General features: G+C 60.3%; 2 protein-coding genes across 26 annotated transcripts in view; one reads left to right on the forward strand and one right to left on the reverse strand.

Annotated features, from left to right (window-relative positions):
• The first annotated feature begins 381 nt into the window (after positions 1-381).
• Positions 382-2,576, forward strand: OST4 (oligosaccharyltransferase complex subunit 4, non-catalytic). Its single transcript, XM_065587397.1, has 3 exons — positions 382-540; positions 1,731-1,860; positions 2,440-2,576. Exons 1-2 carry the CDS (start codon positions 464-466, stop codon positions 1,843-1,845), a joined length of 192 nt encoding a protein of 63 aa, XP_065443469.1. The 5' UTR covers positions 382-463; the 3' UTR covers positions 1,846-1,860; positions 2,440-2,576.
• Positions 2,577-3,851: 1,275 nt separating this feature from the next.
• The window catches only part of AGBL5 (AGBL carboxypeptidase 5), a 43,416-nt gene continuing 24,666 nt past the window's right edge, over positions 3,852-22,601 (reverse strand). For 4 of the 25 annotated variants that reach the window (XM_065587383.1, XM_065587385.1, XM_065587396.1 and 1 more), the window contains exons 13-17: positions 10,558-10,728; positions 8,602-8,717; positions 7,519-7,565; positions 5,364-5,455; positions 3,852-5,092 (exon numbers count right to left, since the gene is read on the reverse strand). In XM_065587383.1, coding sequence (XP_065443455.1) covers positions 5,022-5,092; positions 5,364-5,455; positions 7,519-7,565; positions 8,602-8,717; positions 10,558-10,728 — 497 coding nt within the window. In that variant the 3' untranslated portion in view covers positions 3,852-5,021. Of the gene's footprint in view, positions 5,093-5,363; positions 5,456-5,834; positions 5,987-7,518; positions 7,566-8,469; positions 8,718-8,811; positions 8,981-10,557; positions 10,729-22,601 lie in introns of all 25 variants that reach the window. The other 21 variants (XM_065587378.1, XM_065587379.1, XM_065587392.1 and 18 more) reach the window with 13 other exon arrangements.

A 22,601-nucleotide genomic window follows, 5' to 3' on the forward strand; every position in this document is an offset into this window, starting at 1 on the left:
ACATTTCCAATCAAACGTTGGCCAATTAAAACAATTGTATTATTTGCATCGTTCTGTCCAATCAGACGTGTCTCTCCAGGGCCAGTCCCGCCCATTGCAGCGCGTCAGGCAGTGACACGGGGTTATAACAGGCCTGGGGCAAGGGGGGGGTGTGGTCACGAGCCAGTCGGGCCCAGGGGCCGCAGTGTGAGAACCCCCCGAGGCACCAGCAATCCCGGGGGCGGCCCTGCAGCGCCCCCCCCCCCCAGGGGGCGCTCGGCCCTTCCCGGTTCCCATGTAAACGGTCTCGGCTCGCGGGGCGGGGGCGGGGCGGGGGCGCGGGACTTGCTCGGTTCTGGCCCCGCCCATCATGACAGACCGGGGGGGGGGCAGGTCGGGGGCAGCCGCTGCCTAGGCCCCTCCCCCGCCCCAGGGGGCGCTGCGCCTCGGGAGCCTCCCGCGGACAGAGCGTCCCCACCCCACAATGCACCGCGCCGCGGCCGGAAGTCGGGCAGCCGCTGGAGAGACGTGTCCGGGGAGCCTCAGAGCCGCTACCTCCGCGTGAGTGGGGCGGGGCCACCCCGGGACCCCCCCCGGCCCCTCCCCCCATCCGCCCCGGGACCCACCACGGACCCCTATCAGTCCCGGCCCCCCCTCCGCCCCGGGACCCCCCCCGGCCCCTCCCCCCCCACCCACGGGACCCCTATCAGCCCCGGCCCCTCCCCCCCCATCCGCCCCGGAACCCCCCCGGCCCCCACCACGGGACCCCCCCGACCCCTCCCCCCATCCGCCCCGGCCCCCACCACGGGACCCCCCCCGGCCCCTCCCCCCATCCGCCCCGGGACCCACCACGGGACCCCTATCAGTCCCGGCCCCCCCTCCGCCCAGGGACCCCCCCGGCCCCTCCCCCCACCACGGGACCCCTATCAGCCCCGGCCCCTCCCCCCCCATCCGCCCCGGAACCCCCCCGGCCCCTCCCTCCCGGCCCCCACCCCGGGACCCCCCCGGCCCCTCCCCCCATCCGCCCCGGCCCCCACCACGGGACCCCCCCGGCCCCTCCCCCCATCCGCCCCGGGACCCACCACGGGACCCCTATCAGTCCCGGCCCCCCCTCCGCCCAGGGACCCCCCCGGCCCCTCCCCCCACCACGGGACCCCTATCAGCCCCGGCCCCTCCCCCCCCATCCGCCCCGGAACCCCCCCGGCCCCCTCCCTCCCGGCCCCCACCCCGGGACCCCCCCGGCCCCTCCCCCCATCCGCCCCGGCCCCCACCACGGGACCCCCCCGGCCCCTCCCCCCATCCGCCCCGGGACCCACCACGGGACCCCTATCAGCCCCGGGACGCCCCCGGTTTCCCCCCCCATCCCCGGGACCCTCCCTCCCAACGCGGGATCCCTCTCAGCCCCGGCTCCCACCACGGGACCCCCCCGGCCCCTCCCCCCATCCGTCCTGGCCCCCACCTCGGGACCCCCCCATCCCCGGGACCGTCCCTCCACCCCGGGACCCTCCCTCTCAACGCGGGACCCCTATCAGCCCCGGCCCCCCCCTCCGCCCCGGGACTCCCCCGGCCCCTCCCCCTGGGACCCCTCTGAGCCCGGGATCCTCCCCGGGACCCTCACCCACCTCCAAGAGCCCCCCCATCCCTGGGACCCCCTGGCCCTTCCCCCCTCCCCCCCAGTGACCCCCCCTCTCCCCCGGGATCCCCCAGCCGGGTCCCTCCCCGTCCCCGCTGACCCGTCCCGCTCTCCACAGGATGATCACCGACGTGCAGCTCGCCATCTTCGCCAACATGCTGGGCGTGTCGCTCTTCCTGCTCGTGGTGCTCTACCACTACGTGGCTGTCAACAACCCCAAGAAGCAGGAGTGAGGGGCTGCCCCGCAGGTAACGCCCGGCCCGCGGCTTTGGCACCTGGGCACCGCAGCCCCGGGAGACAGTGGCTGGGCACTTGGCCCCCATTGGCACAGACACCGCTGGGCGCTCAGAGCGGGGGTGGGGTCTCAGTCTCTCGTGGCACAGGCACCGCGTGGCTGGTGACGTCTCCCGTGAGCATGGTGCTCTCTGGGTGGGCTGGCTCATGTACAGAAGTGAGCAAGATGTAGGGTGACCAGATGTTCCGATTTTATAGGGACAGTCCTGGTTTTGGGGTCTTTTTCTTACATAGGCTCCTATTACCCCCCACCCACTGTCCCGATTTTTCACACTTGCTGTCTGGTCACCCTAGCAAGATGCCCCCTCCCCTAGCTGGCCCGTGGGTCTGGCTGTAGCTGGTTTCCCTGGCAGCGCGTTCTGGCCTGTGAGCGGCAGGGCCTGCCCGGGGGTCGTTCAGATGCAGCAGTCGAACCGTGTAAAGGGGGGGGGGGGGAGGCTGCAGGTGGGGACTGGTCCCCTTGGCATTAGCGCCGGCTCCCCTCCCAACTCGCCCTTGTACCCTGAGCTGTTTGTCCTTGTTTGCCCTGACAGAGGCTGGAGCACGGCCTGCCATGGCCAGAAGCAGAGCTGACAGCCGCGCCAGGCCCCGCAGCGTGGCTCTACGGCGCACCCCACTGTAGCTTTGTGCAGACAAACCCACTGGACACAAATAAATGGCTGGAACCTCCGTGTGCGGGCGCCTCGGTGTCACTCCGGTGCCAGCAGAGCCCTACCTGTGGGGCAGAGAGCGTGCTGCTAGGAGTGGAGGAGCCTTTCAGCTGGGAGCCCAGGTTAGACTCCTGCTCCAATCACAACAAGGGGTGGGCCAGGGAAGGCATTGGCACCACCCCCATCTCCCCATGTTCACAGCCCCGGGGAAGAGGCAGGTGTTTGAGGAAGGTCTCCCGGTGACTTGCACCAGGTTGATCCCCAGGCCAGAAGGGACCACAGTGATCATCTGCTCTGACCCCTGCCTGGCACGGCCCCCCCAATAATTATCCAGAGCAGAGTTGGTAGATGGAGCATCTCCCACAGCCCTGGGGGGATTCTTCCAGTGGATAATTACCCTCCCTGTTAATAATTAACACCTGATTTCCAGTCTGAAGCTGCCTAGCTTCAACTTCCAGCGACTGCCTGGAGTTAGCCCTCCTCTGAGAACTGGCTCTTCGACTAGCAGAGGTACTTACAGCCTGGGAGCCTTCAATCTCTTTAGGGAGCTCGATCTGTCACTGTAAGGCCTGTTTTCTAACCCGTTAAGCAATCTCATGGCTCTTCTCTGCCCCCTCGCCAATGTACCAGCATCCTGCTTGCATTGTGACCATCAGAACCAGACCCAGGAGCCCAGCAGAGGAAATACAGAAGGAAAATAACCTCTCGCTTCCTACTCAAGATGCCCCTGTTCATGGCCCCCAGGGCTGCACTGGCAGCTCATGTTCAGTCCCCCGCAGGCTCTCGCTCACTGCTTGCCACTCTCTGCGGGTGTTAGGCCTCAGAGCTGTGTGTATGCGATTCCTGCCTGGTCCCATGGGCGAGGGGGGGCTCGCACAGAGCTCCTGCAGCCTTTGCCAGCCGGGGGCCCTGCTGTGCTGTACAAGCCCCCGCAGCCTCCCTGCTGGGAAGGGTCCCTGACAGTCTGGGCTCCCGTCCCACTCCCCGGCTGGGCAGAGCTTGGCCCGCTGGCAGCCAGGAAGCTGCCTGCCCCGGCAGAGGCTCTGAGGGAAGTGGTGGCTCCTGCCAGCCGGGCGGTGCTGGTGGGCACAGCATGCAGGCTGCATTAACCCCTTCTCCGAGGGGGCTAAGCTGGCCCTTGGCTCTCTTGCCCTTCCTCCATCAGTCCAGCCTTGTCTTTAGGCCTCCCCAGTCGCTGCCTTCCTGTACCAGCAGCCCCCTCGCTGCCGCTCTGGGCGCGGCGGGCTCCTGGCCCACTTTAGAGGCCTGCCCCAGACTACAGAGCTCAGGGGACATTTCTTCCAAACAAACTTTAATAGAAACACGTTACAAGACAAACCCGATCTCATAAAAATAGCTTCAAACCCATGAACAACTCTAGCGGCTCGGCCGAGTGGGAGGCAGCGACCGACTGCAGCAGCAGGAGAATGGCTCTGCCTTGGTGGCTGGCTGCAGGGCTGCTCCAGCCCTGCCCACACGGGGTTGTGCTTAACAGGGCGGGGCTGGCCAAAGCTGCTAGCCTGGGGCCCAGGCACGGGGATGGGAACCGACCTGCAGCTCCGGGGCCTGACTTGGTTCTGCTCATGAAGTAGCCTTAGCAAGAGCCTGCCCCGGTTACAAGCTGTTCCCGTGGGGTGTGCCCTGACTGGAGATACCCGGCCTGGGACCCTGGAGCCCACTGAGGTTCTGCCCGAGGACACGCCCACGGACACTCCCTCAAGTTGCCTCCACAGCCCTGCTGGGTGTGGGGCAGGGGCCAATCCCTGAAGCAGGACAGCTACTGTGGGGAGACACCATCCCAGGAGGCCACGGCCCCCCAAGGCCTCACTGTGGCAGGAGGGAGCTGCCCACGGGCCAGGTTCTGAGACACACCATGGGAGCTTTGGCTTAGTGGACGGGGAGAAGGGCTGTGCCTCCCTGGCACCAGCTGGCCCCCTGCTAGAAAGCCCTTTGCCCCGGGTTGATTCTCCTGCACCCCAGCCTAGGGGCTAGTGCAGCAGCCTGAGCCAGCGCCTAGCCCTGCCCAACTCTCCCCACTGCCCAGGGAGACACGCAGAGTGATGGTGTCTGCAGCGGCTCCCCAGGCATCACCCCCATCTCCAGCCCCTGGCACCATGGCTGCTGTTGGCACCCCCAAGCTTGTGACCCAAATCAGCCAGCTGGCTGGAGGTTAGCGGGGACCTGCACAGGGCTCTGGGACTAGCTGGGGAGACCAGCAGTGCCCCCCTCTGCTCAGGCTGCTCCAGCAATGGCCGGGCAGGGAGGTGCTGGGTGGAGACTCTCCCTCCATAACAGCTTTGGTTTGCAACGGGAGGCAGAGCAAGCCCTGGGCAGGGTGGGGACGCTGCTCGGCTCAGCCCGACGTCCCCTGCAGCAGGGCAGCGCGGGGGCAGGGGCTGCACCCAGCTGGAGACGGAGGCGAGTGCAGACAGGCGAAGGCTGGAGCCGGTGGCTGCTCTCAGGCTTCAGTGCAGAAGGACAGGATCTTGTGGTAGGAGCTGAGCGGGGGCGAGTCGGGGGCCCGGCTTGGCAGATGCTGCAACAGAGAAGAACAGGCTTAGGGGCTGGCAGAGGGGCTCTGTGGCAGGCCATGTGCTCGCCCAGAGCGGTGCCAGCCGGAGAAGCCAGCACAGCTCAGAGCATGGCCACCCGCCAGAGTGCTCTCCCCAAGCCCGCGAGGACAGGGCCACGCTGCAGCTCTGGTGCCAGGGCTGCCTGCCCCGGGAGCAGGGGGGCAGCATTGGAGACACGGGCCCTGCTTGGGGTGGGTTCCCCAGCCCCCTCCCAACATCCGTGGGGCCCGGTACCTCGCTGAGCAGGCCCTCGGGGTCGTCGCAGATGAAGAGCGGCTCTGTTGTCTGCATCCCCACGCTGAGTGATGCGGTGTCCTCTGGGAACGCTGCAGAGGAACAGAGCCGGAGTGTCAGCAGCCCCACCCGCCCCACCTCCCAGTGCCAGTAGCTCCGTGGGGCTGGGCACAGGGGCTGGGTTCCCAGGCAGGCTGACTGCCCCCAGGGGGGGTGGCGCTGGCTCAGGAGAAGGAAGCTTGCCCAGGTGCTGCCTGAGCTGCTCCTGCTTCGGTGCCCAGGCCTGTGAGTGGCATCACGCAATGGCCCCCACCCCCAGGTACGGGGCTGGAAGGGGGCCCAGCTGACGGCCTGCACTGAAGAGTGCAGCCACCTGGCTTCTAGCCCCAGAGGCAGCACGGCCCAGCAGACGCCTGGCAGCTAGTCTGGGGGCCCCACCTGTGGCAGGGCACATGGATGAACCTGCCCTACCTGGCAGAGACCTTTGGGCCAGGGCTCCAGCGGGGGTGTATTTCCAGACCTTGAGGGCTGAGGTGCTCTCGCTGCCGAGCCCCAGCAAACTCGGGGCGCATGCTGGTGCCTTCTTGCGGATGGGGATCCTGCTGGGGCGCAGCGGCCCCAGGCTGCAGAGAACCAGAGGCAGTGCTTACAGCAGGAGCGCCAGGGCCGGGAGCTGTCACGTCCCCTCTCTCCGCGGTTCTGTGCCCCTCGCGCCTGGCCTGGCTGGAGCAGAGGGTGCCAGCAAAGCTGCTCTACTCTGCCCTCCCAGTGCTGGGAGTGAGGGGCTCAGTCCAGGCTCACTGCGACCCCCAGAGCTGGGCCTGGCCGCAGGACGAAAGCAAAGGCGCACGCCGTGACAGGAGCTGGCTTGCGGGGCTCCTCGGGGGCCCCAAAATGGACAGCGGTTGGGGCAGCCGCCATTTAAACACTGTGGCATCTTGCCAAGGAGGGTCCAATGGACCTGATCTGAATCCCACCCACTAGAGCCACGTCCCCTCCCTCGGGGTAGCACAGCGCTCGGCTGCGTCCCCTTGGAGCAGAGCTAGCCGGCTGTGTGTTGGGGGAGGGGTCTGAGTCCCTCCCCAGGGGGCACGCGCAGCAGGCTGGGAAGGGGCTGTGTCCCCCTGGGAGCCACATACCGGATTCTGCAGCTGCTCCCCCTGGGCCCCAGAAAACGCAACAGGGCCGGGGGTGGATGCACCGGAGCACTGCAGGCAGGTTCCCAGCTCCTGAGGCTGGTACCAGCTGCTGGCCAGGCCCTGCCCGGCAGCACGGGGACAACAGTGTTCACTGCTCCTGGTTGCACCTAGTCCCACCCCTCCAGCCCCTTGGGCTGAGGCCGCAGGGCAGTGACTGCCGGAGCAGGTGGCCAGCAGGGGCATGTTAGCCAAGGAAGGGCTCCCCAGGCAGCCCCCTGACAGTCAGTGGGGCTGGGTCCCCTCCTCCAGCCGCACGCCCTAGCCTGGCTCCCGCATCCACAACGGCAGGAGGGGGCAGAGGGCCAAGCCCAGGGTGCGTTACAGGAGTAGCTGCAGCCCCCGGGGCACACCATGGGCCTGCCCACAGAGCGCTGCAGGGTCCGAGGCAGGGCAGGTGCTGGGCCCTGGGGATGGGAGGTCCGTGCAGCCCCAGGGGCTCCAGCGCTTTCTCTCACACCACAGGAAGTGCCTGCAATGGAAGGGCCTGTCTGGATCCCCAGCACAGCATTTCCCAAAGCCCCCCCTTGCTCATCCCTCAGGGCAAGACAGAACACAAGACTGGCCAGGCTGGGTCAGACCAAGGGTCCATCTAGCCCAGTATCCCGTCTGCCGACAGTGGCCAGTGCCAGGGGCCCAGAGGGAATGAACAGAACAGGGAATCATCCAGTGATCCAGCCCCTGTCGCCCGCTCCCAGCTCCTGGCAAACAGAGACTAGGGACACCACCCCTGCCCAGCCTGGCAAATAGCCTCAGGTAGTCTGATGGGCTCCCACGTGCCCCGAGGGGCAGAGTGAGACACCAGGGAGCCAGAGCTGGGAACACCCTGCCTGGCCAGCGCTTGGTGGGACTGGGGCTCCGGGAGGCTGTGGGGCGTTGTGGTCAGGGAGCTGCCCGGAGTCCCCCTCCCCCGGGGCATGGCCCTCCAGTGCCCTCCCCCAGCGCGGGGGACACGGTACCTGGGTGGTTCTAGGACTTTCCTGGTGCTCAGCCTCTTCGGAAGGTTCTAAGCAGAAAGACAGGAGCCGATTGGAGCGGGCTGGGGGGGGGGGGGCAAGATCCAGCCCAAGCCCAGCCCAGCCGCTTGGAGATGGGGTGACAGCAGCCAAGCACCACGCTGGGCTCCCTGCCCATCCCCTGGGGCTCTGGCCACCTGCAGCATGAGGGGGCCACCCCCCATCCCTTGGCTTCCAGGGCAGCTCCAAGCCTGGGGCCCCCACCCAGCCGAGCCTCCCCTGTGCACACAGCACGGACAGCGAGTGCAGAGTGGAGCCCGTAGGGGCTGATGGGAATCCAGGGACCCAGCGGGAGCTGTACTCAGCCCAGGGAGGAATCTAGTCACTGGGTGGAGCTGGAACCCAGAGCCCTGGGGGTGGGCGACCCTCAGCCTCTCCCAGGGGAGCATGGGGCCAGCAGAGCCACCCAGCAACTCACGTGACGGTCAGCACCTTCCTCGCCGGCCCAGCCCCACCCCCGGCCCGGCCCCGCAGCAGGACAGCCAGCGTGGGGGCTGGCTGGAAGGGTGGAGAGGAGCAGAGTTACAGAGGAAAATGTCAATTCCAAACCATTTCCCTTTGGAAATGCTGCCCCATGCACCCCTCTCTGCTATAGGTGGGGGCCCGACCTCTCCCAGGCCTCCCCACGGGGGCCCGGCCTCTCCCAGGCCGCCCATCATCAGAGCTGTAATCTGTGCAAACCCCACCCCCACCCCATCAATTCCCGCGCGCTGCAGGGGCCCCAGACTCTCCTGGTCTCTGCCGGCAGCTGCCAGAGGCTCTGGCGGGCGAGTTCCTGGCTCAGCACAGGGAAGGGGTTCGGACAGCCCTGGCCGGGGACAGACGGGCTGAGACCGGGTGAGCTAATGGGCCCGTTAGGGGGCTGGCTCCCAACTCCCATGGCAGGAGACCCACCTCAAAGGGGGCTGGTGGGGGGATCCAAGAGAGCAGGCATGTGACCACAAGGGGCAGGGAGGGGCTGGCTTAGAGGCTTCAGGGGGTAGCAGCCAGGTTGGTTTCCACGTTCTTCCCAGCTCCGAGCGTTACCTGCACCAGCGCCATGCCATAGGGGGTCTTCGGCTCTTCCCGGCCGTGCTCGGCTGCCTGAAGTCCACGGCTGGTGATCACCAGAGCCCCGGCCTTACTGCCCGTGGGCGAGGTCCCTAGGTGACAAACGAAAGAGAGCTGAACCCCGTCAGTCCCGGCACCGGAAGGGCACGCTGCAGGAGGAGTGCTTGTGGGCGTCGCTGGCTGTACCTCCATGGTACCGTGCGGGCAGAGGGCAGCGGTGGTACGTGTGCGCAGGGAAAGCGGGCTATGCTGAGCTCTGCTGCGAGTGTGTGATGGGTGACCAGTTCTTGGGAGTTCAAAGGGAGGCGGAAAGCTCGCAGAATCCAGGCCTGAGCGGCAGTAGCGTAGCCAGGTTCTAAGAGCAGGGGGAGCAAACACATAAAAAAAGGCGCCCCACCTTGGCTGGCTCCTCTGACCACGCGCCCCCCTCCCTTGGCTCCTCCAGCCACACTGCGGCCGTGCTGCGCGCGTTCCCCCTCGCTCCTGCGTCTGCACCCGCCCATGGCTCCTCCAGCCGCGCTGCAGCCATGCTGCGCCCCACCCCCTTGGTCCTCCGGCTGTGCCGTGCTGCCCCCCCTTGGCTCCTCTGGCCGTGCCGCACCGCCCCCCTCCCGCGCCTCACTCCTCCAGCCGCGCCCCCTTGCTTTTTTTTGCGGGGGGGGGCTCACCTCTGCTCCACCTCCCCGGGCCTGAGTGCACCACCGCTTGCTTCTCCGCCCCAGGCTTCCCGTGCGAACAGCTGATTCGCGGGAAGCGGGGTGTGTGTGTGGAGAAGCAGAGCAGGGCAGCGCCTTCAGGGGAGGAGGTGGAGCGGAGGTGAGTTGGGGTCGGGGCGGGGAGCTGCACCCACCCACCAAATTTTGGAGCACCCACGAGTCGGCGCCTAAGGAGAGTCCAGAGACGCCAGCTTTGGAAAATCTTTATTCCTCCCACTGGGGCGGCTAATACAGGAACGCGAGGAAGCCTGGCCCAGGCCTGGCAGCGGCGTATCACCCCCACAGCAGAGTACAACCGTGCCCCGGGGCAGCCACACTGACCCTCCCATGGCCCCAGGAGGCCGGGCAAGGCAGACTGCGAGGGAAGAACAGGCAGCCAGGGCCCAGTTGGGCTCCGCTGCAGGAGCTCCAGGGTCCCAGCTCCCTCCACGCCCTGTGGCGGCAAAGCCAGGTCTGGCGCCTCCTTGGGCACGTCCCTGCCTGCAATGCCGGAGCACCCCCGCTTCCCCCCATGCCTCGGCCCCAGAGCAGCGTCTGCCTGCACTGCCCCTGCCCTGGCCCGCAGGACGTGGGGAGGGTCACAGGCTGCTCTGCTCTCTGGGGGTAGCAGCGGCTCAGAACACGCTGCGCGCCCCAGGCCACTGGAGTGGGGTTACAACGAGGCTATTTCAGTCAGGGCCCCGCCTCTCCTGCCATGCTGGCCATCGCCTTGAGTCCTGCGCTGCCTTGCCGGGCTGGTTCTGGCCCTGTTAGCGTAGGTGGCATATCCAGCTACCTGAGGGAGCCGGGAGGAGCCTGCACCACAGGGCCTGGGGACAGCCACAGCCCAGCACTGGAGCACAATGGGAGCCGCCCGCTGCCGTCCCACGCAGGCCTCGCTGGGGAGCGGCCAGGCACTAGGACAGAGGCACAGTAACCAAGCGACCCGCCTGGAGACAGGCCTGGGCTGGCAAGAACTGTCTGAGCGCAGACACACTGATATGCACGGGGGGGGGCACGTGGAACAGGAAGGACCCCTGGGGCACCAGGACCGGCCCCACACAGCAGGATGCAACGCTCGCTCCGTGAGCTCCATGTCCAGGCCTCCCTCTGCCAGCACTGCTGCCAGGCTAGCTTGGCCCTCCCCGGGAAGGGGGAGCCTCTCGCCTAAGGCCTGGGCCCTGGCCTGGAGAGACGGGCTGAGCGTGGAGAGGCCGGGGGTGGAGCAGACACAAACCTGACAGGCTGAGGGAGGCTGGCAGGGAGCAGGGGCGCAGGCTGGCGGGCGGCGGCGGCTGGGACAGACGCCTGGCACAGGGAGGGAGAGGCGCTGGTGGCTGGATGCTGCTGGTCGCTGCTCGCAGCAGAGTCAGGTGCTGCTGGCGCCGTTTGTCCTGCACGCGGGGCTCTGGGGAGGAGGGAGTTTGAAAAGGAAGTTCAGGAAGGGGCTGGCGGTGTTGCTCACCCCCTCCCCACACACAGTGCCCTATGTCCCCTGCCAGGCGGAGGAGCCTGCCAAGCGCAGAGGCAGAGCGACCCACCTCCCTGCTGCAGGCTCTGCCTGACACCAGCCCCTCCAAACTGGGGGGGCACCGTGCGAGCTGGGTCCAAGAGCAGAAGGCGCAAGTGGCCCCCTGGGGACCCCCAGGGACAGGACAATCTGTAGCCAGGTCCGGCTGTCACCTGACTCCAGATGGCCCTGGCAAGGGCACCAATTCCCCATGACCTGCCCAGGGCACCACTCCCACGAGGCACTCAAAGCACGGCCAGGCCGCCACACCTGGGTGCTGGAGCCAGGCTCTGAAACAGGAGGGGCCGGATCTGCAGCCCCCCAGCTCCCGCGGGAGCCAGAGCCGCAGGCATGCCTAGACACGTCTAGCTCGGAGCCTGACTGGAGCACCAGGCCGGGCCATTCAGTCAGCTCAAGGCAGCCCGCCTAGGATGGCAGAGAACCGGCACGACAAGCCCCCCTCCAGCTCTCTCCCCGCTCTGCAGCTGCCGGGGGGCTGATGTGTCTTCCAGCCCACGAGGCCTCAGGGGAGAGCGCAGCACTGAGCACACAGGTCTCCCATACACAACACGCCACAGCCCGGAACGGTCACCAGCCACCTCTGGGGAGGAACACAGCAGCTGCTAAGCAGCACATGGCAACCCCCCCCCCCAGCAATTTAGGACAGGAAGTGAACAACAAGCGGCGAGGGAATTTTAGGGTGACAGTTTAATGATCAAGTAGGAACCAGGCCAAGGTAGTGTGGTTAAACTCTTCCCAAACGCCATGGCATCAGGCCGCCATTTGACGTCTCCTGTGACCCTCAGGCTGCCGCGAGCACAGGGCCCAGCAGTGACTGGCTCACTTGCTGGCAGGGCCCACCCTGGCCCCGATCTGCAGTCGCTGCCTCTTGCGCTGGTGAGTCTTGGGGCAGGTCATACAAAAGGGCCCCAACCCCACTTGGTGCTTTTGGGCACGTTTCTGCTGCCCCATTCCAGTGCCACAGCTGGGGGGGGGGGCACTGGGAATGAAATGGAGCTGGCAGCAGGGGTGTAACGGGGGAACAGCTGGCCTGGCAGCAAGCCCCTGCGTGGGTAGCATGCTGGAGGGGAGACGGCTGGGGTTATTTCTGCAGCAGCAGAGCTGGGAACAGTGTCTCCGAGGTGAGGAGCTGGCCCCCTTTCTGCTCATGCACCACCCAGCCCGGAGCTGGCTCTGCGCGGGGACCAGGCAGGAGCGGGGACAGCAAGCTGCGGCCGAAAGCACAGCTGGAAGGGGAAGGGAGTCAGCCAGGCCGGGAAACACAGCTGCCTTGTGCTGAACAACCCTGCCCAGCAGTTCCTACCACAGCCTCAGCCAGGCAGGTGGAAACAAAAAAAGGGCTGTTTGACCAAAGCAAAAATCTTCTATGAAAAACTTTCATTTTGGCCAAAAGTTTCCCTTTCCCCCCCCCGCCAAAACCAGAAACTGGAACCTTTGTGAAAGTTAAAAACATGCAAGATTCCTACAAACGCTGCTTGGCGTGTCTGTGCCCGCTCTCGTCAGCCATGGCCCTCGCCCTCCCGCCCCCTGGCTCGGGCTAGGCTAGCCAGTGACTCTCTGCTGCCCTGCCCCATTCTGCCAGAACCGGGACGGTGGAAACAAGCTCTTTGAGATGTCTGCCCCTCTGGGTGCTGCACGGCCGGTGCACATAGACACCAGCCTGGGGGACGGGGCAGTGTCAGACAAACCACCCTCTCACTTCCTTTGTAACCACAACGTCCCGCCGAGACGAGATGAAGCAGACGGGACGGAGGGTGGGTGGCGGAGCACCTGTAGGGACAAATCTTCCAGAACACCAGGCCTGGGTGGTGTAAGTAACTTCGCCTTTTCGAGCCACGTCCCGCGGTGCGCTCCACTTCAGGCGTCGCCCACACTGCGCACTGTCGAGAGGATCCAACCGGAAATGCGCTTGGAGAGTCTCTGAGGAGAAATGGGGGCCCCTCTAATTCTGTCTGCCTGGAACACACCCGGCAGGGTTTAGTCTTGTCCAAATAAAAAGCTAACGCTCTCCTGAAGTGTGAAGTGCTGGTGAATGAGGCCCTGATTGACATCCAAGTCTGGGGATGGGGTTGGAAGATACCTTTTCGTTACAGAAAACGGTGTGTGCGTGAGGGTGGCGGGGTGTTACCACAGAGTCCCACTGGCAGTTCACTACTGTGGCAGCAGCTTGTGAGGCCTGGCACACTCACTACGTCCATCGGTATCTGAAAGGCGTGATGTAAGGCATACACAAACTGGTGACACTCTGGTCCCAAAAATCATCATGTGTGTATGTCTAGGGTGTGTAAAAAAATTAGAAATAGATGCTAGAATTCAGTTCTTAAAATGCGTCTGGCAAGCAGGCCAGGAACCCCAGTCCGCCTAAGCCAAAGGGATATGCAGCTCCTTGTCTGACCAGCCTGGTCGCCAGGCAGAGACAATGAAGGTACATTTACATGCAAGGTAGACAAAGCCATCAGGCAAACCAGAATGGGGGATGGACACTTAACACTTTCATGGGGAATGGAAGCTGCAGCTCCAGGAAACCTTCCTGAATCTTTGGAAGATATAAACAATGACAGAAAGTCATTTTGGCATCCACTACTGGGCAGACAGAAGAGGCCCGAGCGGTGCATCTGTAAAAAGTGGAGGTTCAAAGTCTCTATAAACTGAATCTAGGTGAAAACCTGACTTGGGGCAAAAGACTCTAGTTTGTTAAATTAGATTTTATTCTTAGAAGTGCAGCTTTTACTTGTTTGTTTGTAATAATTTAATTTGGAGAAGAGACGACTAAGGGGGGATATGACCAAGGTCTATAAAATCATGACTGGTGTGGAGAAAGTAGATAAGGAAGTGTTATTTACTCCTCATAACACAAGAACTAGGGGTCACCCAATGAAATGAATAGGCAGCAGGTTTAAAACAAACAAAAGGAAGAATTCCTTCACACAATGCACAGTCAACCTGTGGAACTCCTTGCCAGAGGATGTTGTGAAGGCCAAAAGTATAACTGGATTCAAAAAAGAACTAGATCAATTCATTGAGAATAGGCCCATCGATGGCTATTAGCCAAGATGGGTAGGGATGCAACCCCACGCTTTGGGTGACCCTAAACCTCTGATGGTTAGAAGCTGGGAATGGATGACGGGTTGGATCACTAGATAATTGCTCTGTTCTGTTCATTCCCTGTGAAGCGCCTGGCACTGGCCGTTGTCAGAAGACAGAATACTGGGATAGGTGGACCACTGGTCTGACCCAGTGTGGACGTTCTTATGTTGTAAGACATAGGCTCCCAAACTGTGGCTTGTGGCCCCAAATGGGGTTGTGCCGTAAGCATACGGGGAAGCAGGTCCAATGGGCCTGAGAGATGATGCTGTCAGCCCCTGAATGTATCTGGACCAGCTCCACAAATGCCATGCCAGGGGGCGGCAATGCTGAGCTACAAAATAGCAGCCTCTGCCCAGTGTGATCTTGCACACACTGTACAGGTAAGGCTGCGCTGGGCGGAGGCCACCATGTTGGCAGCCTCCTGGCGCAGCGTTTGTGGAGCAGTTCCAGACACACTGGCTCTGCAGATGCCAGTTGGGCCATTTGCACCATTCCAGCTGTGCAAGCATCCAGCGGAGGGGCTTGAATGCAGAAGAGCCTTAGCTGTGGGAATCCTCTCTGCTGGAGCTGGGAGGAGCCTGTGCTGGCCTCTCCTCAGAGGGGAATCTGCAGTGGTTTGTCAGCTCCTTCAGGCAGGGCCCATATCTTCTTGCGTCCCTGTTGGCGCGCACGGAAAGAGAACCACTGCGAGTCACTGCCACACAGGGCCTTCCTATGTCCTGGCCTCACTCGCTTAACAGTGAACTATTATGGTAAGGGACCCAGTCAGCTCATTTTTATGCAAAGGATCTGCTTCAGCCTCCAGCGGAGAGTCTAGTGATGCAGTTAGGAACGAAAGACAAGAATCCAAGAAATGTGCTCACAAACTTGACGGGCTTTCTTTGATCATGGCTTCACCAGTGTTTTGGTCAAGAACGAAGAAAGGCCAGAAATGCCTGCTACACCCCATGGTGCTGTCTAGCGACACCATGACACCTAACAAACTGAAACAACACTTGGAAACCCCTGACAAGGAACGCAGGAAAACCAAGGTAATCTTTCCAATGCCGGAAAGAAGAACTTTTGTATCAACAAGTGCAATTCAAGAGAACCAAGTCTGGCTCTGGCCAAGCTCAGAAAGCATCATTGGAGGTGAGTTGCTGCATTGCTGCCAGCTGCAGTCGATATGGCGAATACAGCATGTGGGGAACCAAACAGAACAGCTTTCCCGAATTCTTCCTCAGATGGAACCCTTGGGGCCAATCGTCTATGTAAGGGAAGATGAAAATCCCTTGTTGGCTCAGATATACTGCTGCTGGGGCCAGACGCTGGGTATGAACTCTGGGCGTGGTGCTCTAGACCAAGGGTAAAAGGTAGGTATTTGCAATGGGAGGGTCTTAAGGAAATATGCATCTTTGAGATCGAGAGCGGCAAACCAAACCAGAGTAGACAGGGAAGGAATAATCACAACCAGGGTTAGCATCCGGAACGGACTCTTCCTAAGGTGTCTGTTTAAAGCTCTGAGATCAAGAACTGTTCTGAGCCCTCCATTCTTCTTTGGGATTAGAAAGTATCGGGAGTACAGCCCTTTGTTTCTGGAAGTTAATCATACTTCTTCTATAGCTCCTGCTTGCGACAGAGCTTGTATTTATGGCCTCAATAACCTCTCCTGGGAAGGGGCCCTGAAAAGGGTGGGGAGGGGAGATCTGCATCGAGGAAGGGATTTGAACTGGATAGTATCACTTTTCTTTACCCATCCGTTGGAGGCGACAGTTGTCCATGCAGTGCAGAAATGGGACAAGTCTCCAGTAATGGGGGTAGGATGGTCTGAAAGCGAAGCTCTCAATCTTCATGTCAAACTGCGGCCTGACATTAGGCAGAGAGGATACGGCTGAGGTGTTTTGTCCTCATCTGAGGCTTGTAGGATTTCTTCCTCTTCTGTGGTGGAGAGGACCTTTGGCGGTGGTGGTGGTACTGCTGATAGTGTGGTTGTCTCTTTTGATTATAAGCCAAAGAGGAAGGAAAGTATTTCCTGTGACACAGGAACACAGGCAGAGGTGCTTTCCTTCTATAATGAGGCAGTAATCTCAGAGATCTCGCAGTGGAGTGTGTCTTTTCCAACAGCTCATCAGTTTTCACACTAAAATGTCCCACCCCTTCAAAGGGCAGATCCTCTATTTAGATTTTGTTTCCATTGGAAGAGAGGATGACCATAGTCATGCATGCCTATGGAGAGCTACTGCTGATGCTACAGACGTTGAGGTGGTGTAGGAGACATCAAATGCCTGATGGCACGCTTTAGTCTTGGCTCTTTTTATTGAGAGCTGCTGTTAACTTTTTCTGATCCCCTGGAAGAATCTTGGTGAAGACTGATATCATCTCCCATAAGTGAAAATACCTGTGGCCACAATTGCTTGATAACTGGCCACATGCATGTTTAAGGAAGCCAAAGAAAACAATTCTCTCTGTAGAAAATCCAACTTTTCCCCCTCTTTGTCATAAGGGGTAGAATGTTGAAGACCTGACCTACATTTTTGAACTGCTGCTGTTACAACAAGAAACGAGAGGGAGGTGATGGGTGAAAGCAGGAGAATCCTTCATATGTGATCTAATACAATCTGTCAGCCTGTTTTGAAACTGATTGACATGAAGACAGACTGGACTAGAGAGATTTTGCTGGTTGCCGAAGATCTTTTAACACAGGCAAGGAGACTTTCCTCTTTGCAGTAGAGTCCAAAACATCAAACACTGGATAGGTGGTTTCTTCCAAAGCTACTGATGGGGATTTTCAAGTTGATGCCGTCCTGTCCACAGGCCCATGGAACTGAATTACGTCCTTAGAAGGAGATGCTGCTGCAGCTACACCGGCATTCTCATTTGGAAACGAACCATTTTCTAGTTCCACGACTTCTTGTTGGAAGTCATCCCAAGGAGACCTTTCCTGGCACCCTACATCAGAGACAATGTCTTGCATTAAGGTAGGGCAATGTTCCCTGGCTGTCGGATCTGGGTGTCTTGGATCTGGACACCTCAGATCCATAGGTTCAGGTGGAAGTTGTTCTGGAACCAAAGAATCAGGTTCTCTCGACTGCTATTAATAAACAGGTTGGCCAAGACATCCATGGTGGCATGGGCCAGTCTTGCCAATTACCCAAATCTGGCATTACATTACTGGTTTGACACATAGGATGTCCAAGAGTGTTCATTTGATGAGGGAGACTGTTTCACACTAGAAGATTGAGTCTTAGATGTGTCAGGGTGAGCTCAACACCTGCTGATTCAATCCTGGATCAGATACTGAAACAATAGGGAAGATAACTGAAGTAGGGATCTGAAATACAGAGAGTGGTGATATGGTCTTTCTTGATGAGCCAGGTGGAATGTAAGGCGGTGGTAGCAGGGACCCTGGAGAGCTCTCCTGCTCAACATCATCTCAGTCTCTTATCAGGAGAACAATGTCATGCGGTTGGACCCAGTATATGATGCAGGTCCGGATCAACATGCGCTGTAACTATGATAATATGAGGTTGAGCTGCTATGATTCGATCCAATGGCCTCTTTTTCGGATCAGTATCCTCTGAAAGATCCAGGGGTCTTAAGTCTTTAGGTCTTGCATCTGCATGCTGCGAATTGGCCGAAGAACCACCTGAGATGTTTTAAATTTAGCCTCCTTTTCTTCAGAACTGATGGAGTTGGGTCCGGTAAATTGTCCCAATCCTTAGGGTCTCTATCCAGTTCTGATGGAGACCATAACAGTTCTGGAGCTGGATTGAGGCCTTGGCTACCTTGTGCGGTTGCCTACTACGCTCATTCACAGCATCAACGACCAAGGAATTAGGTGCCGGGGGATGGTTGGCAGAAATTCAGAACCTTTATCAGGAAAATGATCTGCCCTTTTACCAGTTGGAGGTATGGTGGCCAGGGTCTGCCAGATTGTTTTGGGAAGTTCAAGTAAAGCCTTGCTTACAGGCAAAGCTACTGGACTCAAAGTGGCAGTACAGAGAACGTCTCAAAGTTCATGGTGGGTCTCATGGACCTCCTCCAAGGGGACCTGGAGGGAGTCAGATCCTCTTCATAAGCTCCTGGAACTGCTGACAATAATCTGTGTATGCAGAGCGAGCAGGAGAGGTTAGTTTTTGGTGTAGCTTCCTCTGAGGTGGAGAGACTGATGTGGAGGAACGGGTGATCACTCCTTTGGTGGTCATCTCCAGTGTAGCTGGCCACTCTGGAGAATTGTTGCCGATAAGCCCCCCTTGAGTCCCAAAACAGCAACTGAGGGGGGCCATAAGGAAAAAGAGGGGCCTCCAGGGTTGATCATATCAGGAGGAATGTGGAGTGACCGCAGTCTGCCTGTGTCTTGGAGTTTCTCTCTCAGAAAAGATGTCAGGAGAGGCAGCTCTGGGCTGGGAACTAAGTGAACCTCACATGGAAACCATAGTCAGAGGCGCTAGCCTGCTCATAGTCCATGGGAGGAGCAGAAGGGCTGGTGTTAAGGCAGGTTGCTTGTCCTTTCTAGTGGGTACCTGGGAACAAGGTGGTGCCAGAGAATGATGCAGTGACAGACAACGTTCCGGTACCAAGAGTCTCTGTGTACCCGTTAGTAGGAAGGAGGTGGGTTCATCTGACACAAACAAGTCCCTGGAGAACCTGAAATGCATGTGGTACCAGTGAATCTGCACAGAAACCTGGCGAAGCTCTGCAGTGGGAAATGGTGGTACCAAGGATGATGCTGGCATTGACGGCACCAGTTGATCAGTTTGCAATGTCGACTTGGGTACTGTAGATAACATGGAAGCAGGATCCGCCTTCGGTACCAATTTCTTTGATGCAGAGTCCTTAGAATCCCTTGCACCACGATCATGCCTGGGCAATACCAAGTAATGCTGGGTACGGTGGGACTTAAAAGTACCTGAAATCTCTGTACCTGGAGAATTTGGAACCTCAGTGGTACCCGTTTTGGGATGTGAGGTCTCTGGAAACGCAGATCTCTGTGGTGATACAGGCTTCTTGGCACCGAGTTCTCTGTGATGGGATCTGGAGCTCCTCTTCCTGGAAGTCCTGGTGCTAACCCCCTCAAAGGTCTGGTGGGTGAGTGGGCTGCAGAGGTCGACAGGCGCTGTCCTCGCTGCAAGACCACTGTATGGGGGTGGGAAGGGAGGAGATCAGGGCCCAGGTGTGAGGCAGGCAGAAGGCAGTGCTCCATCATGAGAAGACTAAACTTAATCTTCCTGTTTTTTCTAATCCTACTCTTAAATCCTCAAAAAAATCTCACACTTAGCTGGGACACAAGTGTGTCCTAAGCAGCAGATAGAGAGAGTGAATCCCACCATCTGAGGCAACGTTTAAATCCAGGGCATTTAGCCATGAGGAGACAGACTCCTTCAAAGGCGGGAAAGGCCCCAATGGGGTGAGGGGGGACAAGAAGTCCCCCCCCCAACAAAGTTACTAAAAACTACTCTAACTAGCCAAAGTTAAAAGCACTAACTACAACCAGAAACAAGAAACGCTAAACGAGGAGCTGTTCCCGAAGGGAAAACTAGCTACACAGTGGCCCCCTCAAGCTGCTGTCTCTCCGGCTGAGGTGTTGGCTGAGAAGGAGCTGAGGGTGGTTCCTCCGTCACTGCCCCATCCACCCTGAGTCCGAGGCCTGAGGATAGCGAGGGTGCAGGTGTGGACCAAAGGGCACTGCTGCCAAATGTCTCTGGTCAAAGGCGCCCGGGGGTGCACCCAATGTAGAGCACCCTTAGGGACGTTACTGGAAGAACAGTCGTTGCACGGTGTGAATACAGATACACGGGCAAAGCAGCCAAGGAAGGAGACTCGCATTGGAAACCAGGGGCTCTTGTGCCCAATCCCCCGTCCTTGGGCTTGGTATGCTGCCCAGTGAAGTTACCAGCCCTTTGGGGCAGGGACGGCACGTGCGCGTCCACGCAGCACCCAGCCGGCTCTGGGGTGGTGTATAAACCAACTCTTGCTGCCACGGATGCAGCTCAGTGAGCAGAATGAACCCATCGCTTCTGGGTTTGCCAAGCACTGGCGCCCACACGCAGGGCTGGCGCTGGGAAAGCCCTCTGAGCTCAGTGACTTGTTTCGTCATTTCTCATTGTGCTAGGTGCTCTGTAGAACACAGGATCCTGCAGCCAAGAGCCTCCAAACGGGGCGTGTGGAGAAAGGCCAGGGGTCCAGCCAGGATCAGATGGTTCCACTCGGTGGCCTCTGAGATGGCGCTGGCTTTGATTGTAAGCGCACACATGCCTGCTGCAAGGGGGCGGGCTCCTTGGAGCAGTTCCCCTTAGAAGGTGTTCCAGGCCAAGGGCGGCAGGTGATAGGCTGTGGGGACACCTGTGGGAGGAGACCAATAGGGCATCGCAGATGGGAAAGGAAGGAAGACCACAGCAGAGCAGGAGATGGCGGCGGCATGGCGCAGCATGGCATAGGAGCTTGAAAGGTGCTAGGCAGAACCTGGGGTTGGACTCCTGGCCCCAAGTGCCCGGGCAGCAGCAAGGCAAACATCCATGTCCCAGGTGTCTCAATGCCGCCCTGCCAACACCACGTCTAGCAGCAGGAGCAGCGCAGACCCTGCCTGTGGGGGGTGCTGCTCATGGGGATGATGGGGCTTCTGGGACGTTGTTTAAAAATTAACACCCCTCGCCCCCCAATTTCACACAGGCTGAGAGAGCAGGTGAGGGAGCGGCGGGCACTCCTGGCTGGTGCGGGATTCACTGGTGCCACCACCAAGCCCACACACGCACAGGGGAGCGACCCCAGCACTCAAGCCGAGCTATGTGCCGATGAGGACCCTGGCTCTGGCAGCCTTGATAGGGGCAAGTCCCTCTGGCTCAGTGCCAGTGGGGCAGCAGAGGTGGGCACTGGTGTCGCCAGCCCTGGCTTGTCTAACACCGCACCCTGAGGCACCGCAGCAGCCAGCACGGCTGGACACCGCTCCCCAGTCTGTACCCGGGGCTAACCCCCCTTCTGTTAGCATCCATGGCCGGGAAGCACTGGGAGGGGGGAATGCATGTTATCAGGTCGGAGTACTCTGCTCCTCTGCGCTCGAGGACCGAGCCTCAGGCCAACTCCTGCGCTCCACTTGCTCCGGCCCCCTCCCCTGCCCGCCTCACTCAATGCAGACGGCTCTGAAAGCTCGGGAGGCAGGGAAAGCACGGCTCTGCCACGCAAACACAAAAGCAGAACGTTACTTCCCGAGAGGCGCAAGCCAGCACAGGACGCCCGATCCCAGGCTCAGAGCAGTATGCTCAGTGCAGCCAGCCTTCAGACCGGGTTTGCTGTCGGTTCTATGTAAAATGCTCTCCAGGGCACAGCAAGGGGAGCCTAGGGTCACAGAGCCCCAGGGGCATGACAGCATAGGGGAGGAGTGATTGTTACCGAGCCAGCAGGAGCACCCTCCTTTCCCAGTTTCTCCTGGAGTGTTTCCCTTCTCACCAGCCCACCACAAAACTGACCCTGCTTCCAGATGCCAGGAGGGGCCGGACACTACGGAAGTGTGAGGACTGTTGGTTTGCTTGAAAGGTGAGTAAGAAAGGCAGGACCTACATTGTTCAGGCCCCAACCTGCAAAGGAGCCTGGGTGCCCCACTCATCCCCACTGATGCAGGCTGGGACTTGTAGTACTTTCAGGCCCCAGTTCTAGAGCAAAGACTAGTAAGTCATGAGTCTCCTGGCCCCACTTACGTCCACAGCAAGCTCTGGGCAATCGCCCACTATTGCTCTAGCTCTGTGGAGTGCGAGTGTGGGAAGGCCTCTGGTGTCCCCGCTCCTGGGGGGACTACACCTGCACCAAGCCCTGTCCGCACTCCCATTCCCAACACTGCAACCACTGGTCAAGTTGGGAGGGCTTCCCATGAACTGCCAGTGCAGCCACAGCCATAGCGAACCACTCAGGCAGCAAGCCGGCCACCCCGCACTCCTCCGAGGCCCAGGATGTGCACAAAGCATACGCAGGGAACGGATTCTTGGGGTATTACCTAAGCTTCACTCCCCCAGAACCCCAGGCTCTCACGCATCTGGCCTCGGGGATGTCCCAGGGCAGTTCCCAGCCCGCACAGGACCTGGTTTCACTCTAGCCATGCAGCCGCAGGCCAGCGGGTTGCTTTGCCGACAGAGGCAGACAAAACAAGCAAAGCTGAAGAAACAGACATTACAACATGCCCATGGAGACACAAGCCTTTTATTTGTTCCCATGGGGTTCCCATGGAGGCTGCCAAAGCCGGAAAGCAGATGCACGGGGCGAAGCTACATGTGAAACGAAGGCAGTGCGCAGGAAGCAAAGCCAGTCGGGAATTCAACAATCTCTTCCGGGAGAACAGCATCTGGTACCATGAGCCGTGGAGTCCCATGGACAATGCCTGGCCCCTGAGAACACTGCAGCCCCAGCAGGACATGGCAAGCTTAGCCACCCTGGGGCTTTGGGACATGCTTCAGGGCAGAGATTCCCATCCAAGCCCTGCACTTGGCTGCTAGCCACTGGGACCAGTCCAGAGCAGCAGGCCCACCTAGTGGAGTTGGCTGGGGAATGACAGAATACCGGCTGATCATGTCCTGAATGCCCTCGGCCAGCCAGCAGCCGCACCCCACTGGGGTTTCCTAGTGGTCTCCAGCCCGTGGCCAGGCAAGCAGCCTGCCAGTGGCTCTAAACCCATCTGAAGTGTATGTAGCAGGGGAGAC

This window comes from Chrysemys picta, chromosome 3, assembly GCF_011386835.1.
Source record: "Chrysemys picta bellii isolate R12L10 chromosome 3, ASM1138683v2, whole genome shotgun sequence".
Taxonomy (NCBI): Eukaryota; Metazoa; Chordata; order Testudines; family Emydidae; genus Chrysemys; species Chrysemys picta.